Source organism: Dromaius novaehollandiae, chromosome 18, assembly GCF_036370855.1.
Source record: "Dromaius novaehollandiae isolate bDroNov1 chromosome 18, bDroNov1.hap1, whole genome shotgun sequence".
NCBI classification, from domain to species: domain Eukaryota; kingdom Metazoa; phylum Chordata; class Aves; order Casuariiformes; family Dromaiidae; genus Dromaius; species Dromaius novaehollandiae.
This window is the reverse complement of record NC_088115.1, coordinates 2,983,724-3,000,798: the sequence shown is the minus strand read 5'-3', so window position 1 is coordinate 3,000,798 and position 17,075 is coordinate 2,983,724. Positions and strand designations below refer to the sequence as shown.

At 36.9% G+C, this 17,075-nt stretch overlaps 1 protein-coding gene across 1 annotated transcript in view; it reads right to left on the bottom strand.

Moving 5' to 3' along the window:
- The window catches only part of TBCD (tubulin folding cofactor D), a 125,213-nt gene that overhangs the window by 40,250 nt on the left and 67,888 nt on the right, over positions 1-17,075 (bottom strand). Inside the window, exons 17-23 of the mRNA XM_064522457.1 lie at positions 16,942-16,971; positions 13,407-13,492; positions 9,752-9,832; positions 8,695-8,768; positions 7,713-7,830; positions 6,297-6,357; positions 4,740-4,762 (exon numbers count right to left, since the gene is read on the bottom strand). Coding sequence (XP_064378527.1) covers positions 4,740-4,762; positions 6,297-6,357; positions 7,713-7,830; positions 8,695-8,768; positions 9,752-9,832; positions 13,407-13,492; positions 16,942-16,971 — 473 coding nt within the window. The remainder of the gene's footprint in view (positions 1-4,739; positions 4,763-6,296; positions 6,358-7,712; positions 7,831-8,694; positions 8,769-9,751; positions 9,833-13,406; positions 13,493-16,941; positions 16,972-17,075) is intronic.

Below are 17,075 nucleotides of genomic sequence, written 5' to 3'. Positions count from 1 at the left end.
TATCTCGCTCTGCCGTATTTCTCTAAATTAAAAAGATATGGATCTACCTAATTCAGAGATTCCGAATTTTGCTGTACAGTCAGAATTCTCTCTTTTTTCTTCCAAAGACATCTCCACAAGTTACATCACATTCTCAGACGTACCTGTTTCAAGGTTTAATTATTAATTCAACCTGTAAAGCGACTGATGCAGCGCCCAGGTAGCGCCTAGCTTTCCTCCCCGTGTGCACTCCCACAGCAATGCTTCTGTCTTAGCAACGTCTTAAGATGAGTTATGTCTTATTTGTGGAAAATACGATTAGAATACATAAACCACTGCAGAACAGATCAATTATGACAGCAGAACTAATATCAGCATCTATTTTGAAATTTTGTAGGCCTGAATTACAATCAACTACAGGGCTGTCTTCAGTTCATATAAGAGCTGAAGGTACTTTCATAGTTTTTCTTTTTTTTTTTTTTTTTTAATTTCAGGCCTGATTCTGGGGAGATGTTCAGGGTTCATCTTTAAGATTATAAAAATTACATTCATCGAAGCATTTTAGAATTGAACAGCACCCACGTTTTCACAAACATCTGAATAGCAAAGTTAAAACTACTGGAATATCCAAGAAGACTCGATGGCAAATATTCAACTTCAAGAAAGCTAAGAACACTGGCTGAAGAAGTATAGTCATCTCAATACATATAGTAACCAAATAGTTTCCACGGGAACTCTGTCCTGCATTGAATCGGGCTATCTTACAGGTCTGGTGTATACACTTTGTAGTACAAAGTACAAAAGGGCTTAATCGTGAGGCATGCAGAGGTGGCCAAAGATACTTCCGAGCACAGATAAAATAAGCTGTAGATTTAACAAAGCTGTTACGCTCATCCCTTAAAGGTGTAAAACAATGCTAAGCTGGCAAAGTGCTACTATTCAGCCACTGAATTACTTGAAGTTCATATGCTGGTCTTACACATTTTTTATTCTATTTTACCAATACAAGACTGCAAGTAAATTGTGGGTCCTATGGAGGTAAGAGCTTTCCCAGTGACTTCGATAGCAACAGAAGTTCACCTTAAAGCTCTTCAGGTGCATGAAAATATACTACAAAGCATTATTTTGCAACAAAGCTGAGCAATGGCTCATTCACAAAACTGTAGTACATGTTTCATAGTAATCTCTTTATAAATGGTCTTCCTTCTGCAGCCCAAAAGATTTCATTGCTCTGTTCAAACCTTTATAGCTGCCGTGAGTATAAAATACAGCATCACCATCCAAATTAAAAAAAAAAAAGAAAGAAAACCCACAAAACTGACAGCTATATGTTATTTTGAGCAAATTCTTTAGAACGAATTTCAGCACTGATCACCAGTGTTGCTGGATGCAAATAACAATTTACACTTGAAAGTACTGTGAAGATGGACTTGTTGCAAGGCTGGAATTATTCTCTGATCAAGGTGACATGCCTAAAAAAATTCTTTTCCATAGATGACTGCCAAGAAACACATTTGCCCTGAAACCATCAAGATTTGTTGCAACCTTAAAGATCTTTGAAACGAGGCAAGCTTATCCTTTGCCTAGTACCTACAGGCCTTGCTCTTTTGCAAAAGCTGAAACTCAGATGACAGTCCAACTTAAATTAGCTACTGTCCTACAAGTCAAAAATTGCTCCTCACATAGCTGACCACGTAATACAGGCAGCCACTCTCTCCATACATTACAAGAATGAGGTCAGAGCAAAACTCAGCATGCAGCACATTGGAGCAACTGAATCATCAGGTGTGGGAGCTGCCAACAAACACTGCATCCTCTCATATTAAGCTCTGATGGGAACCCTGAAGGCCCAATAAATAGAATATTTGCTGAAACACAGAAGTGCAGTGCAACCATCTGGAAAAAGCCCAGCATTTCTATCTGCAGCGCTTTCATATCTATCCCTAAATATTTTCATTAGCCTATTCCACATATTCAAACTTGTATTATCAGATTCAGGACTACGAGACAGGAGAAACAAAGTTCAGAATACCCATTCAGCTGAATATTCTCTTAAGACTCTTCCATCAGATGATGCATTGTGAAGAATGCTAAGGGAACTACTATTAAGAACTGGCACAACATCTTAAATGCATTACAGAAATATATCTACTACTACTACAAAAAAAGATATACTAACTGCACTGCTTCACTGGAAGCACAAAATAAATCAGGCTGACCACTGTCACTGTGTTTAAACCAGCAGGCTGACTTCTTATCCCAAGTAAGACAGCTTATGACAACAGATGCCACATGTATTTTGTCTTAAGTTTTTATATATGAAAGTAATGTTTAAAGCAGATACAAAATAGCTCAATTTTTATAATTCTGTAAAATTCTACAGATGGCACAATGGACAAATACTCTAAGTGGCACAGCTTCACTGCGTTATAATAATTAGTGGCCATTTAATATAGCAAATCAGACCCACATTACAATATTCAGCTACAAGTGCACATGCAAATGGTTCAACAAACCAGCTCCTCAAGACAAACTAGTTATCAAATGTGTCAGAATCAGAGCTAATGGAAGGAAGTACCTGCTGGATGTGCCTGGACTTGCACTCTCCTTTTTCAGCACACCATGGTAAACCCGGAAAAGCACTTATCCAGGCAGACAGAAAGCTACTAATGTTTTAAAAAACTATTCATATAGTAGAGGACAGGAGTTTCCACAATCAGCATAAACAAATGTGATTGCTGGAAATATACCCAAAAGTGAGAGACTGTAATTCAACACTTGGACTGCAGACTGCCTGAAGGATAATTCACATCCATCACTCAAAATAAGGTTAAAGATAGATTTACAGGAGCTGCTACACAAAGCAAGAGAGTTAAATGAAGGTCTCCCTTAAAGCATTATGGCTTTTCTCTTTTGATTTTATGTACTTAAGTATTTAAAGGAATCCTAAGAGTTTCGTAACTAAGAAGTTCACAACCCATTTTACAGCTTAAAATTTATAAATTACAATGTCTAAAAAAAAAAATCATAGAATTTTTATCCTTTACTTCCACTTCCCTTTATAGAGGCCAAGCAATTTATGAAAAGAGCTTGATCAACATATTAAAATCCATCTGGTCCAGAAAAAATAGCTATTTCATTGCCAGAAGTGAAAGCAAAATATCTAATAACCCCTTGAGATATGTGGCCAGAAGCCTTTATATTTCAGTAGTTTAGAAACACAAACAGAACACACAGGTTTTCAACACTCCTATAAGATGTTATTACACCGAAAATTCCCAGTAGCAATTTCTCAAATGGAAATCTTTGGAATATTATGTGCAATAATTACTCATCACGAAACAAGTTTGGCTTGTTTCACTAAGTGCTTGCCCAGCAATACCCAAATTGCAGGCTTGTTTTTATAACCTAGTTTATTTTTCTTGTCCAATTTTAAAATATTTTATGCATACCAGTATTTTAAAATACAGATTATAGTAGACAGCTCTGTCTTAGCCTAAGTATTAGAGTAAACACCAGTGAATCAGTTTTGCTTGGAGTTGAATTAGAAGTCTTATCTAGGATGAAAACATTTCTGTAGGCATCTTATAAATACCATTAAGTGCAAGAAGTGCACATTATGACAAAAACAAATTACACCCAACTCCACCCTGACATTAAAGAATTTATGGGAGCCAAGACAGCCACCCACAAAGACACTAATATACAGTATCAGCATTAAAACCATGTACCACTAGCAGCTGACTTTCAAATCCAAGTTCCACGTCAGCAGCTACAACCCTTGAAAACCCTTGAAATTTTTTCAAAAGGTTTCAGGATACAAAAACTCACTTAATTTTTAATTATACATATTTTTTTTTAACAGAAACTCTTTAAGATTGTCCTGTTTTCAGATACATGATGTGCAAAGAAGTCAAGCAGATAACTACTTAAAAGCCCTAAGAGTTTGTCAATTAGAGAAAAAATACTCGTAAACATACACAGTCGTTCAGGAATACAAGTCATTAAGTATGCTTTGATCTCCTTAAATTTAGCACCAAACCCTGAAGTCACGTACCAGTTTTAATTCACATTTATTTAACAGTTACTTAAGGCAAGCTCCCTTTATTTCCTGGAAGCTTCAATAAATAGGAAATGAATAACAACTCAGGAACAGCTCATTTACATTTTCTTTGGCTGAAGAATTGAAAAACTGTACTGAAATACTTGCAATATTTCTGGCCTAATGATTGCAAAGGATGAAGAAAGTAATTATATAATTTTTCTTTTATTTTTCTTTCTTTCTTTTTCTTTTTTCTCCCCCCTTTTTTCCATCTTCTTTTAATTCTTGGACCCATTAACTTCTTAGTTACAGATCATTTCTATAGACCAATCTGAACCATACAACTACTACAGTACAAGTGAATAATGGGAAAGAAAGCCACTACACGTTACTCAAGCTGTGGATTAATGAGCATATTCTATTCCATGTCCTCTCCTTTCTTTAACTGTCTCTATCACAATATTGGGACCAGTACTTACCGCTTTCTCATTAATCTAACGTGCCTGTTAGTCCCACTCTCTAAACACCACAACCGCTAGAAGACGACGTAGTTTCTGTGCTAGATGGACAAAGCCAAAGAAATGCCTGTGCTTCCAACCGTGATGAACTGCGCGGGATTAATCCATACAGACCAAAAAACTCCCCAGGTCCTACTGTTTTCATGACTTCTACGTGATACTTTCCATGTGGAAAGGAATTTTTGAGTCCATTTCCTTACCTGTACAACTGACGACTGCAAAGCTGTAAAAAAAAAAAAACGAAACAAACAAAAAACCCTAAAATTAGCCAAGTTTTGTTAACAAGATTTTCTCATTTTCCTCCTCACATGCAATGTCTATATACTGTGTGCTATTCAACAAATAGGATTATTTTTAAAACAGCAAAATTTCTCAGAGGAAAAAACTATAAAAAAGTATGCTGCTCTATGAATCAATTACTTCCAATAAAATATAAAAACTAAATATCCATTTGAATTTGATACTCGAAGCACACCAGTATAACACATTCATAAAGCAGTCGTTTTCTTTATTCCAAAACCTAGCTGTTCCTGCATGTACACTAAAGCTAGCTCTGCTTTTCAAAATACATTTGCTTTCCCTACTTGACCCTTTTAAAAAGATAATAAACTGTATTAATTGAAAACTGAAAATAACATTGTTAGCTGCAGATTAAACAGAAGAAACTTCAAAAAAGTTCAAACATGACGGAAAAAATACTATCTCATTGTTAACGTTATGGTATGCCATCTTCAAAATCAGAGATGATAGAACTTCACTGTAGTAAACACTGAAAAAAGAGACTTTTTAAAAAAAGTATATATCAAAACTTTGCAAATTAAATATAAGAAAACACAAGAGCAGAAACTGGATGGGATCATAAGAAATTAGAGTAACGGTACAGACACTGCTGATCAAGCTTTTGGACATGACAACATAGAGAAATTTAAACAAGGACAAAGATGTTTTTCAGCCTATAGCAGCGACTTTTACCTGCGCAGAGGATTAAGCAAGAACATATGTACTTTCAAACACAGGGTGAAAAATGAGTCTCAACATGGAAGTAACATCTATTCAATATGGGGAAGAAATAGGAGCCAGAAGGAAAAGAAAATGAATAAATAAATAAATAAAACATAGGATGATTTGATTAGAGTGACAGGTCAGGCAAAATCACCTCTGTAGAAGCATTTTAAATCGCTAAGAGCAAGACAAGACTCCATTTGTCCTGCCTAGAGATAAAGAGAACACATTAATTGAAAGACAGTATGAAATTAAAGCTCTATAAACAGGTAAGTTATGGATGCAAGGATTTAGCAACGAGATCACACTAAAAAATGTAAAAAAAGAATAGAAAGGGTCTCCGTAGGAGCTCTCTCTTGAGCCTGGACACCGTAAGATAACAGCACACATCTATCTGCAAGGCCAATACATGCTCACGTATGCACAGAAAGAAGGAGAAGAAAAAGAAGGGAAAACCAAAAACAAAAAAACCATGCAATACTCATAAGTTTAAGTGACAACATCAGAGAAAGTGGCTTAGCTAAGAAGCTGACAGAACAGAAAATACAAAACCTAGAGCGGAATAAGACCCCTGGTCAAGGACATGTATCAGACATTCTGCTGCAGCGTGTGACCAAACCCGTATTTGTAAGACTGTCTACTTTTTGGGGCCAGGGGAAGGAGGAGGGTGGAAAACAACTCTACTAATTGTAAATGCTTGTTTAAAAATAATACAGCATACCAGGCTACACAATATATTTATACTTGATACAAACCTCTTGATGGATTTGCTTAAGTCCCTCCAGTGATTTGTCACTGAAATAGTGTGTAATAGATCTGTAAAGGTATGCAAAGTTTGTAAGACCAGTTTCCTAATAATTTTCTACAATTCCTACACATAGTTTTTCCTCCATGAATTTATCATACCTTCAAGCAGAAAAACAGCTATCTGACTCCAGATTATTCTCAACAGAAATATGCAACACTTAATTTTAAAAAGTTCAGGAAACATAACCCCAACAAGTTTCCTCCATAGCATCTAGCAAAAAGCTTAACACAAATTCTTTTGATAGACACTGCTGGTGAATACATTTCCTGTTCGTGATTAATGAAAGACATAAAAATCAGTATGCACATTTGATATCTATTATTTGAATTCACCTCCATATATTTAGTTTGCAGAAGAAATGACAAAACTAAATCAGATGCGATCATTTCAGAGTTTTTTGTGCAACTGCATTAGAATATTTTCCAAAGTAAAACAAAAAAAGGCTACTCAGGGAATAGCCTTCCAAGTTTTAGAAGAAAAATGACTGATTTTTAAAATAGAGTTGTTTAGTGTGTGTATCTATACATATGTCTGTATGTGTACATATGTATGTATGTAAACATACATATGAATCCTGCTGAACTTTGTTTATTGTCAGTGAAGGTTGCACTCTAGGATCTCGCTTCCCATTGCCTTGCCTCTAAACAGCTACTCGCCCCTATGCATGCCAAGCTAGTGTGATATTCTACTGCTAAACTAACCTCCAAACTCTAATTTAATAATAAGAATTTTCAACCATTTTTCACAAATGTAAGGATCACTCACAAGGAGCAAGAGGTAAACGATTCATTTCTTTAACTGGAACATAAGCAAAGATATCTCTAAATAATTTTATCAATCACTCTGAATACATCACCCAAACGTAATACCTGTATACATATACACACATCTATATATACAAGAACACACCCATATATATATATATACATACACATGTATTTATACACACAACTATACATGCATATATATCTCTGGACTGGAATTCAACAGTAATAAGTATATCAGTCCAATTTCACAAGCTACACAAGGAACTGTTCCTCTTAGGCTGATGGAGAAAGACTGTTCCCTCGCCAGAAAGACAGCATACTATTTGGGGCTTAATCTTTCCTTAAATGATATCTTTGAATTCTTCTCTGAGTACAGGAACAAATGACCTCACTTTCCTGATGACTTGAGTTTAGACCTGAAGTATGCAACCTTACCAAGTAAAATTGGAAGCATTGGCATTACTGATCAAAACCAAAAAAAATTCAATGGAAAAGAAGTTCAGTAAGATGGAGATTTCCGTAATTATATTAACGAAGCTTTCAATAGATCACACATGGAAGGAAAACGTATAGTTGCGATAATCTTGCATTTATACCTGTTATTCTCTTCTGCTAGTTTACACAACGCATGGGTGATCTCAGCACAGGCAAGAATTGCCCCATGGCGTGTGTGCAGATCTGTGCCCACTGATAAAGGTAGCAGTCTCGGCAAAACTGAAAGAGATTAAATTTCTTCTTTTTTAAACAAAGCATACTGACCGATCACAGTTCTACATGTAAACATGTCTGCCTAGAAACAACATGGGAAAATCATTTCTAGAAAGTCAGCTTTCTCAATGTTACCTGAGAGGGATGTAAAGCAGTTATATACCCAGGCCATCATCTGAAACCCCAGTTTTAAAAATACAAACAAATCCTGCCAAAGCATACTAAACCAAACGAAAATTTTTTTGTTCTCACAACTAGTTCCCTGTTTGGAGTAAATAAAATAGCAGGCTTGCTAGCAGATTGCTCGCCTCAGTGCTAGGCACTGAGTTGACTGAGCAACAGGGAAAATGAGGCTAGTAGCCACTTCCATGGAAATTGCCACCTTCCTAGTCGAGTGGGTCAAGCAAGGGATCTGAATTCATATTAGGAAGCATTTGATTACCCACAGAACAGTCAAAAAGGAATTCTTCTGAAGATGTCACACTGGAGAAGACAAAACAGGTCCCCTCCCCCATTACCACATCAACATCACATCAGCCAAAGCCAGGAATTTGAGGGCTAGCATCACTGAATTGTTGCAACAGAACGACACCCGTTTATTCTTATCGCCACTGGTAGGATCCAGTGTAGCAAGATAACTACCAGACCTCAGAGAAATATATGTGGTATTATCTTTGTCATACTGCACAAAATATAAAAACTGTTAAAACTATCAGTGTCGCTGTGCTGTATTGGGTGGTGGGGGAAATCTTAATTTTTAATCAAGTCATGGTGCATGTTTGTGTCTTCTTTGTTAAAGCACCTTCACAACAGAAGCTAGAATCCTTGACAGGGCAGGCATGCTATGCAGAACTTGCATTTGTTACCTACCCACATTTGCCATGTATTCAGGAGCCCGCGGAGTCAGGTTATGTAGAGCCTTGGTTGAAAGTTCTCGAATAACACTGAAAATGTAAAAAGGCATTTTAGCGATTTTAGAATTATGGTAGAACCAATATATTAAAAATATAACATCAGGAAGGGACTGTTGTCCACAATGAGAATAAAGACCCCAGCATTATGAAAGAATACAGCATTCTCTGCCCATCCTGCCCTTCTCCCTCAAAAATAAGCCAACAAAACCAAAGAGCAGACCAAACAGCCTACAGCCAGCTTTTGGCTATATGAACAGAATTTATTGCTGAAAGAGACAATGAAAAACAGAAGCGTGGATGGTGGAACCTGAGGGCTCGTTCTATGCATTGGCAGGGACACTACGGCAAACTATTATTATTTCTCGTGATGCAAACTATTATCAGCATTGATATAATCTCATTTGTGTTATACGTGCACATTTTAATCTTCGTGAACACTGAATATGAGTAAGCTCTACTCTATCTCCATGCATGAAATCTACTTTAATTATGATAATTATATGGTGATGATGCTTACCCCTCACATACACTATGCAGTATATAAACGTGCTTTTATTAATCTCTTAACAGATTGAGGTCATCACCAAAAGACAAATTCACAAACACCTTTTAAGTGACAACATGCTAGGAGAAATGGATGGCATCAGCTACTACTTGTCCAGTTCCCTTCATACTAAATACTATTCCTTTTTTAATATATTAACAGTTCATTTTAAAGTGTTATCTTTTGTGGAAAACAGTCATCCCAAATTTAAGAAAATTATTCCAAATACAGTCATAAGCTGATATCATTCTAAAATGACATATGAGTTAGTGTCTAAAAACCATGTACCTAAGCAGTGTTCATCTAGCTGCTGTGCCTGAATAATACCTTCAGTTGCTACAGCGACAAAAATATATTGTAGCAAATTGTCTTTTTAAGCAAAACATACCAAAAAATTAAATCTAGGAAAGCACTACAAGCAAAACAGTCAATTCCTAGATATTAATATAATTAGACTACACCAACTTACCTATCCCAGTGGTTAATCTTCATGTTGACTAAATGGTCAATCATTGGTTGCGTATACTCAGGAAAACCAGCAATATACACACTGAAAAAGAAACATCCATGTGTGTGCATATTATATATGGAAAGAGAAAGAGAACGAAAAGAGAACAGGATCAACATCTCTATGCATTTCAATACAAGCCACTCCAATCATTTAAATCCTCTTGTTTTTAAAGCAACAGAAACATACCTTCTACTAAATAAGATGCAGCTGACTGCCATAATGCAACAGAAAAATTTTATATTTATTGCTGAAAATTTAAATCACCTTTGTAAAACACTTTCAGATTCTCTATAAAAATTACTACATATACAAAAACATTGACAACAAAAGCAAAAATACTTTAAATAATCAATTCTTATTATTAAATTCCAGAAAAATGTGGAAGTGTATATTCACATACATAATTATTTTCAATTGGAGAAATGTGTTAATAGTGTAATTCACAGTACACAGGAAAATTAAGTTACAGACATGTGCCTCATCTTCCTCAATATGACATTCCAAAATTGAATATAGGTTTTAATTTGTTCTTTCAAAAAATTAAATATTTCAGAAAAATCCATTATAACAAAAATATTACAGCTGCAAAGTCAAGCCCTCAGAAGTGAGGGAACACCAGAATTAATTGGCTAGGTAACCTGCATAATTACCTGACCTCACAGCCAGAAGATTGCTCTCCAGTCTTCAGAAGCATCAACTACTGAAAGCTAAGGTCAATGGAAGTCAAATGCTTTTTCGGTACATCTGAGGTACATTAAATATTCTTGGAAAGCGAACCAATTGCTAGAATGTGTTTGCATCAAAATGACATGTAAGCAGGGAGGAAACTAAGGACACATGCAATACCTTAATTTCACCTTTTCATATCTTTTCAGCAATTAAATTTGCAACCATAATAATGTTCCGATAATATACGCGCATGTAATTAGAAACGAAACAAAGACAAAACGCAAATACCACTGCTAGCATACTGGTATCTACATAACTCATCAGAGCAGTTAGGAACCCCTAAGTCCATGGCACAGACCTCGGTCACCAGAGCCAGCAGCATACCTGCTAGAGCAGCACTATCTGCTCCGAGCCCATGAGGGGGAAGAGCTCGAGTTCCCCTCTCCTCTCCCTCGTTGCTTCAATTTTTAGTATTCGCCGTTCTTCCAAATCATTTTAGTCTGAACCTCCTTGCCCAGCCAGTCTAAAATGGTCTCTTACTCCATGTCTCTAGCCCAATTCACTTTCAGTTTTAGTTGATGGCTATCTTTAACTATAACCCTATTCTTGCAACCCTGGGTATTTCCTACAAGCCTAGCCCTCCTGATAACTCTCCTGATGAGATTTTTGTCCACTTCCCTGTTTAGATTAAGAAGTTTCTTCCTTAACCCTGCTTGTATCCAACCCAGGAGTCCTGACAGTCTCTTTAGTCTCAGTTAATGCAAAATAGGTTTCCTCTACTTTCATCCTCAGAAATAGCTTAAGATGTTTGAGCTGAATTTTCCAAAGTATGTCCTGCAAAACGTTTCAAAAGGACAGCCAGCATGAAAAGCTTCCATCAAAACATTTACATTTGGAAGGATGTAAGCTACTGATACCAAGATATTATAATGAAAACGATCGGAAAACTATTTCTAACACAACTTAATAATACAATTTTGGATTATGGCAATATCCAGATCACTTCTTTTGTGTGTGTGTGTACACCCATCAGAACGGTCCACTCTTCCTACCAGATCATAATGACGCATGTTTTCTGTGCAGCCAAACACAAGCTTCTGCGCTTCTGCTTTGATGTTACTCCGACAAAAATAAGGAAATAATTAAGCATTGACCCAAAGAACTACACCGTGTTGGAGTGCAAAGGGGTGAAGATTTGAAAAAGTAATGTAACAAATGGGATAACAAACACATTACAAAGACGAGTTTGATTAAAAACACTGAATATGCTTTCAAGGAATCATGCTATTAACTGGATAAAATTCTTGATAAAGAATTCACAAATTAAAATTGGTATTTTTTCCTAGTTTACATTATTCTTCCTTAGATAAGTAACCTACATGATTCCTACATGAACTCTGGAAATTACAGTCTAAGAAATAATAAATGAAAGCAAGAATTTGGTTTAAAAAATTAAAAATTCAGCTCTCAAAAAGGAGAATATACTTAACCTTCAAATCAAAATTAAAAAACAGAAAATAAAAGCCATGTGTGTCGATTATGAATATTTTCAATTTTTAACTTGTCTAAACAGCCGGAGTTTCAAAACTTCCCCTGAAGCTAGAGCGAACATCAAGCCATTATGTTTGCCCAACTCTGCTCAGTAGGCGGGAGCCCGGGCGAAGAGCATGGAAGGAGGGTGAGAAGCATGGACGGAAAGGCAGTAGGTAGTATGTGAAGATAAGACGCACAGACTGAAAGGACTATGCACAAAAGGGACAATTTGGAGGTGGACTGATTGAAAAAAAAAGAAAATAGAGGAGGGGATACAGTGCTGCAGGGAAAACTATCTCAGAAAATTGTTTGTGGGAAGTTATAAAGCTGGTAATGGAGCACAGACCATCACATACCTGTTTGCTATTTCTATTCTCTCAAGAAACTAATCTCCTCCAACCTTTATAACCTTTAGGTTTCCAAAAGCAACATGCAACTCCAAGGGCAGTTTATCTTACCTATCTTAAAGCGGGCTGAATCACCTTCTGTAGGTGCCCGTCTCTTTGCGCTGACTGCAGACAGAGGCTAGACAACTAGGTTAGACTGTCTCAAAAACACACGGCTGAAGTCCGAACCCGGCCCTCAGCCTTTTTCATCTTCCCATGAGAAACTGCAATCTGGTGCTCATCTTAGTCACCCGATGCACCCAGCTTGCCTCTGCGCTCCCCGTCCTTCAGGCTTTAATCGCCTTTTCGGATGGTTGACCAGAACAGAACACGGCATTATTCCAAGACACATCACCGAGTTGTAATAGCACCACACCAGTTTCAGTGTTTCCCATTAAATTCTTTGAACGCTCCACAGTGCAGTGACTGGTTTTTAGGTTTGTTCTGTTTTTTTTCCCCCAAACATATTCCATCTATCTCCATATATCCATATAATATCTCCATATTGCGCTCAGATTTTCGTTGAGCTATCTATGAAAAATATAAGCACTCACGTTAAGGGTCCATGCTCAGGCAACAAACTCAACAGCATACTCAATTTGTGCAAAGCATTCCTTTAAATGGGCATTAATTTATATTTTACCCATATGAGAGTCGATCTGCCATCATAACACCCTTGCCTTTTTGCTATGACCCTTAGAAATCCCCTCATCTTCTCCAGTCTTGGCAAGTCCAGGCAGTTTTGCACCACCCACAAATATTGTCTCTTTGTCGCTCCCTCCACTTTCACTATATACGTTAAGCATCAGACCACATACGCAAGTTGGAGGAACACCACCGTCACATTTCACCATGCCTTACACATAATTAGCAGCTTGATGCAGAAATGAACCTTTCACTTATTCAAAACCAATAAACATAAGTTTATTGTTAACATAAACTCAGTAAGGCGAAATGATCAGACAAATTCTTTATAAGAAAAAGAGGACCTTCATGTTTAGGACAATTCTTGCTTGGAAACTTACCTTGTGGTAAGGTAACAGTTAACTCTGTTACCCACAGCAAAATAATCCGCTGCAGTGAGAATGTCTATGCCATGGGGAAAAGTGCCCTACAAACATTGCAGGGAAGAGTAGGGAGGAAAAGGAAAGAAAATATTATAAAACATACATAACATTTTCTGAATAAGCAGCATTATTGAAAATAATCACCTATACTGGGCAAACTTGGAAAAAACACATTTTAATTTCTAATTTAAAGTAAAATTGCTTGTACTAAAAATATAAATATAGGATATATAAAAATATAGGATATGTAAACAGCAAAATGCCTGACTTCACTTATGCGTCAATGATATGGAGTCAAAGTAAACAGCAGCAGGTAATATACTGCACAACAGTTACTTTAATACATTCAAGTCGTATCCAGATATACATTTGAAGAACGCATGATTATGTACGTACACAAAAAATTCTTTCAGAAATTTTAGAGAAATGTAAATGTGTTTTCAGACTTTATGCAGGAATGAGCACCTGCTGCAAGTTTTACGAAGTATAAAATTAGAGATTAGGCACCAAGAAATACAACACATGCAAAAAAAGCTGGGAGTGCAATTACTTCTATCTGTTTCTACTTATACATATAATTTACTATTTATTTATTAATGAACTAAAGATTTTTTTTTTTAAGAACACTGGTTCCCAGCAAAGCCTGACAATTTGAATCCTACAGACATATCACACTTCTGGCATTGCTGCTCAAAAGACTCTCTCTTTAGAAGACAAATCATCATTCTAACTAAGCAATCACCAGCTAAAAAATTGCCAGTAATCATGTCTTACTGCATATATAAAATGTCATTTCTTCAGAATTTTGACTGGCTAATACTAATTTAATGCACTATTACACAGCATGGCTATGTTTTGGAATGGAGCTAAAATTAAGTACAAATGGAAAACAGCAAACGACTGAAAGACACTGTTCCCACTTAGGAAAGGGACAATCAGATGGTATCTAAACAATAAGGCTATGTGGAAGTTGGGGTTCCGGTTATGATAGAGTTTGTTTATAGTTCACCCATCAATTCCACATTAGGATACAGCAATGCAAAAATAATAGATCTTGGCCTGAATAATTAACGAGAAGTATATATTGCAAGGAGTGGGAGGCTATCAGCTACCACGGAGGTCTTATTCCGGAAAGCATAATGCTGATAGTCCAAGAAAACAAGGCTTTTAATCTGACTGAACCAAGAAGGAAAGGCAGAATATATATGGCTTATCCAAGAGATTACCTGCAGGCCCTAGTATCTCAAATGCAGAATGAACACACTCTCCAAAAGCCTAATGAAACACTGATTAGGGAGAAAGACGCGCATGCGAGAAACACGTAAGTATGACTTGTAGCCAACCAGCAAGATATATAATGAAATACTTAACGATGTATATAGTACATAAGGAAAAGCACAGCTAAACAAACTTTGAATTCTAGCTACTAGAAGGCCCTTGCTACACACTACCTGGCTGTAAGTGTGCCAGCTTGAGGCTGTCTCACTGTAGGTCACAGTGCCAGAGTACATGTCCTTGAGACAGTAAAATTCCTGAAACTAAGTTGAGGAGTACAGAGTTCATGGCCGATGGGAGACTTACTCTATAAAATTTGGTCTTATTAGAAGTAACTGCACTTATCATGATTTACGCTAAAAAAATCATGTGCATTTTTCAACAAGGTTTTCATTTACATGGAGTTTCAGTTACAATAGCTTATTTTCCTGTGGCCATAAAAGCAGATTCAAGACATGGTGAATCGCAAAGGTGAAGCAGACAGGCAACAGGAAATAGGCGAGTTCAACTTTTTTTCTCCACCTACTTAACATCAGCAGACGAGAATATGTTTTAGCTCCTTCCAGTTCAGAGAAAGGGTGTCTACTGCAGCACATTACATCCAGGTAAAGAACTACACAGGGTGTATCTGCTGATTAAGTAACCGTTTTTCCTAGGCAGTAAGGAATGGTCCAGCAAGTAACCCTGCATTTCTACAGGAACCAAGTCGAAGACTTGGAAGAACTATCGTTCTTTGCACCATGATTACTTATATTTCACTGCAAACTCCTCCTTAACATGACAACATACATGCTAAAATTGTGCGTTCTACATTAACAAATTTGGATCATGCATTGAAGCAGAATCAGTGAGGAAACTTTCCAGTTGTAAGCTAACCTACAAGTGAACTCCTCTGACTGATCTATAAATAACTCTACAAAACTTTTGCTAAATGAAAGCATATGCAAACCTACAGCACCTGGGAGCCCTGTCTCACCTGGAACTGAAGTGGCAACAAGGAGGTTACTTCATTCAGTACCTCATAACGTGGCATTAGTGTGAGTTGCTTTGGGATGGACGTCTCCAGAGCAGTAACTATAGACCCAGGGAAGAATCAAGCCAGCTTCTACTTACCACAGCCCTAGTTGGGTCAGGTCACCATAAATACCTACCCTCTTCCTCCTAATCTTCTTGCATCCTTTCTCAGCTATTAACCTAATTCTATCTAGAAATATGCACACTAGTTTAGGACACACTATGCTGTAGCTCTACAGGAATAAAATCCCAGCTCGTAACTCAGAGAACTTCAGGAATTACATCAGGGAAAGCTAGACAGCATCTTTGGCCTTAAAGCTTTGTTAAGGCCCCTTAAAGAACTGCTTATTGAAGACAAAATTTGTTTGAACCCCTATGTTAACTCCACATGGCTTGTTTTGTCACAAGAGTTCATCAATTGAACCATTTTCCCCACATGTTTCTGTTTCAAGTTGTGCACTCAGCTAAGCTGAGTGCACGTAGCTAATTCAGATGAGAAACCAGGAAAAGAAATCCTTTGAAATCAAAGTCTTGACCCCAGCTGCTCCTTCTGCAAGGTTGCAAGTCAAAGTTGTATAGGAAATACAAGCCTTTTAACTACTTAAATGTTCCCAAGTCACATAGGAACCAAGTACCCTACTTCCCCTTCAAATGTCTTTGGCATCTCCAAAATTAAGAAATTTCTCAAAAAGATTTAGCTAGTAGTATTGTGATACCGCAGACAAAGCCCAAATATGTTGATGGCTCTTCAGCCTTGTTCATTGTTATATGACCAAACCACAGCAAGGATTGCGCAGCATGCTTATGCTGTTCAACCTCTCTCCATTAAAAACAAGAAAGTCAATGAAGCAAAAAAAAAAAAAAGCAAAAATTGCACTTTTCTAGCTTTAAGAGCATTGCAATTTACAATGATGGCTGCTATACATGCTGATTTTGCTTTTTGGGATGACTTAACCTTACCAGAAAGCTCATCTTCTTCCAAAACTGGAATGCTAAAGTAAAACTCACATCTCAGAAAACTATACCGCAAGAACCTGTTTCCAGATAATGAAAATAAATATCTTGTGACAGAGGTCTTCAAGATTTGTATATCCTTTTATTCCATCCCTCTGAAGCCAGCGTGTCTAACATTGATTGTAGATATTGCACATTTACAGTAATCTACAAGCCACTAATGAACGAAGCTTCAGGAAAGTCACCCTACCTGTCTCCCAACATTCTCCTGGAAGGCAGCCTGAAGAACAGAGAACAAACATACCAAAATGAGTCAGGTTTGCTTTTTGATAAACACCAGATGATGAATTCAACACACATAACGATATAAATGACCCATGGCTT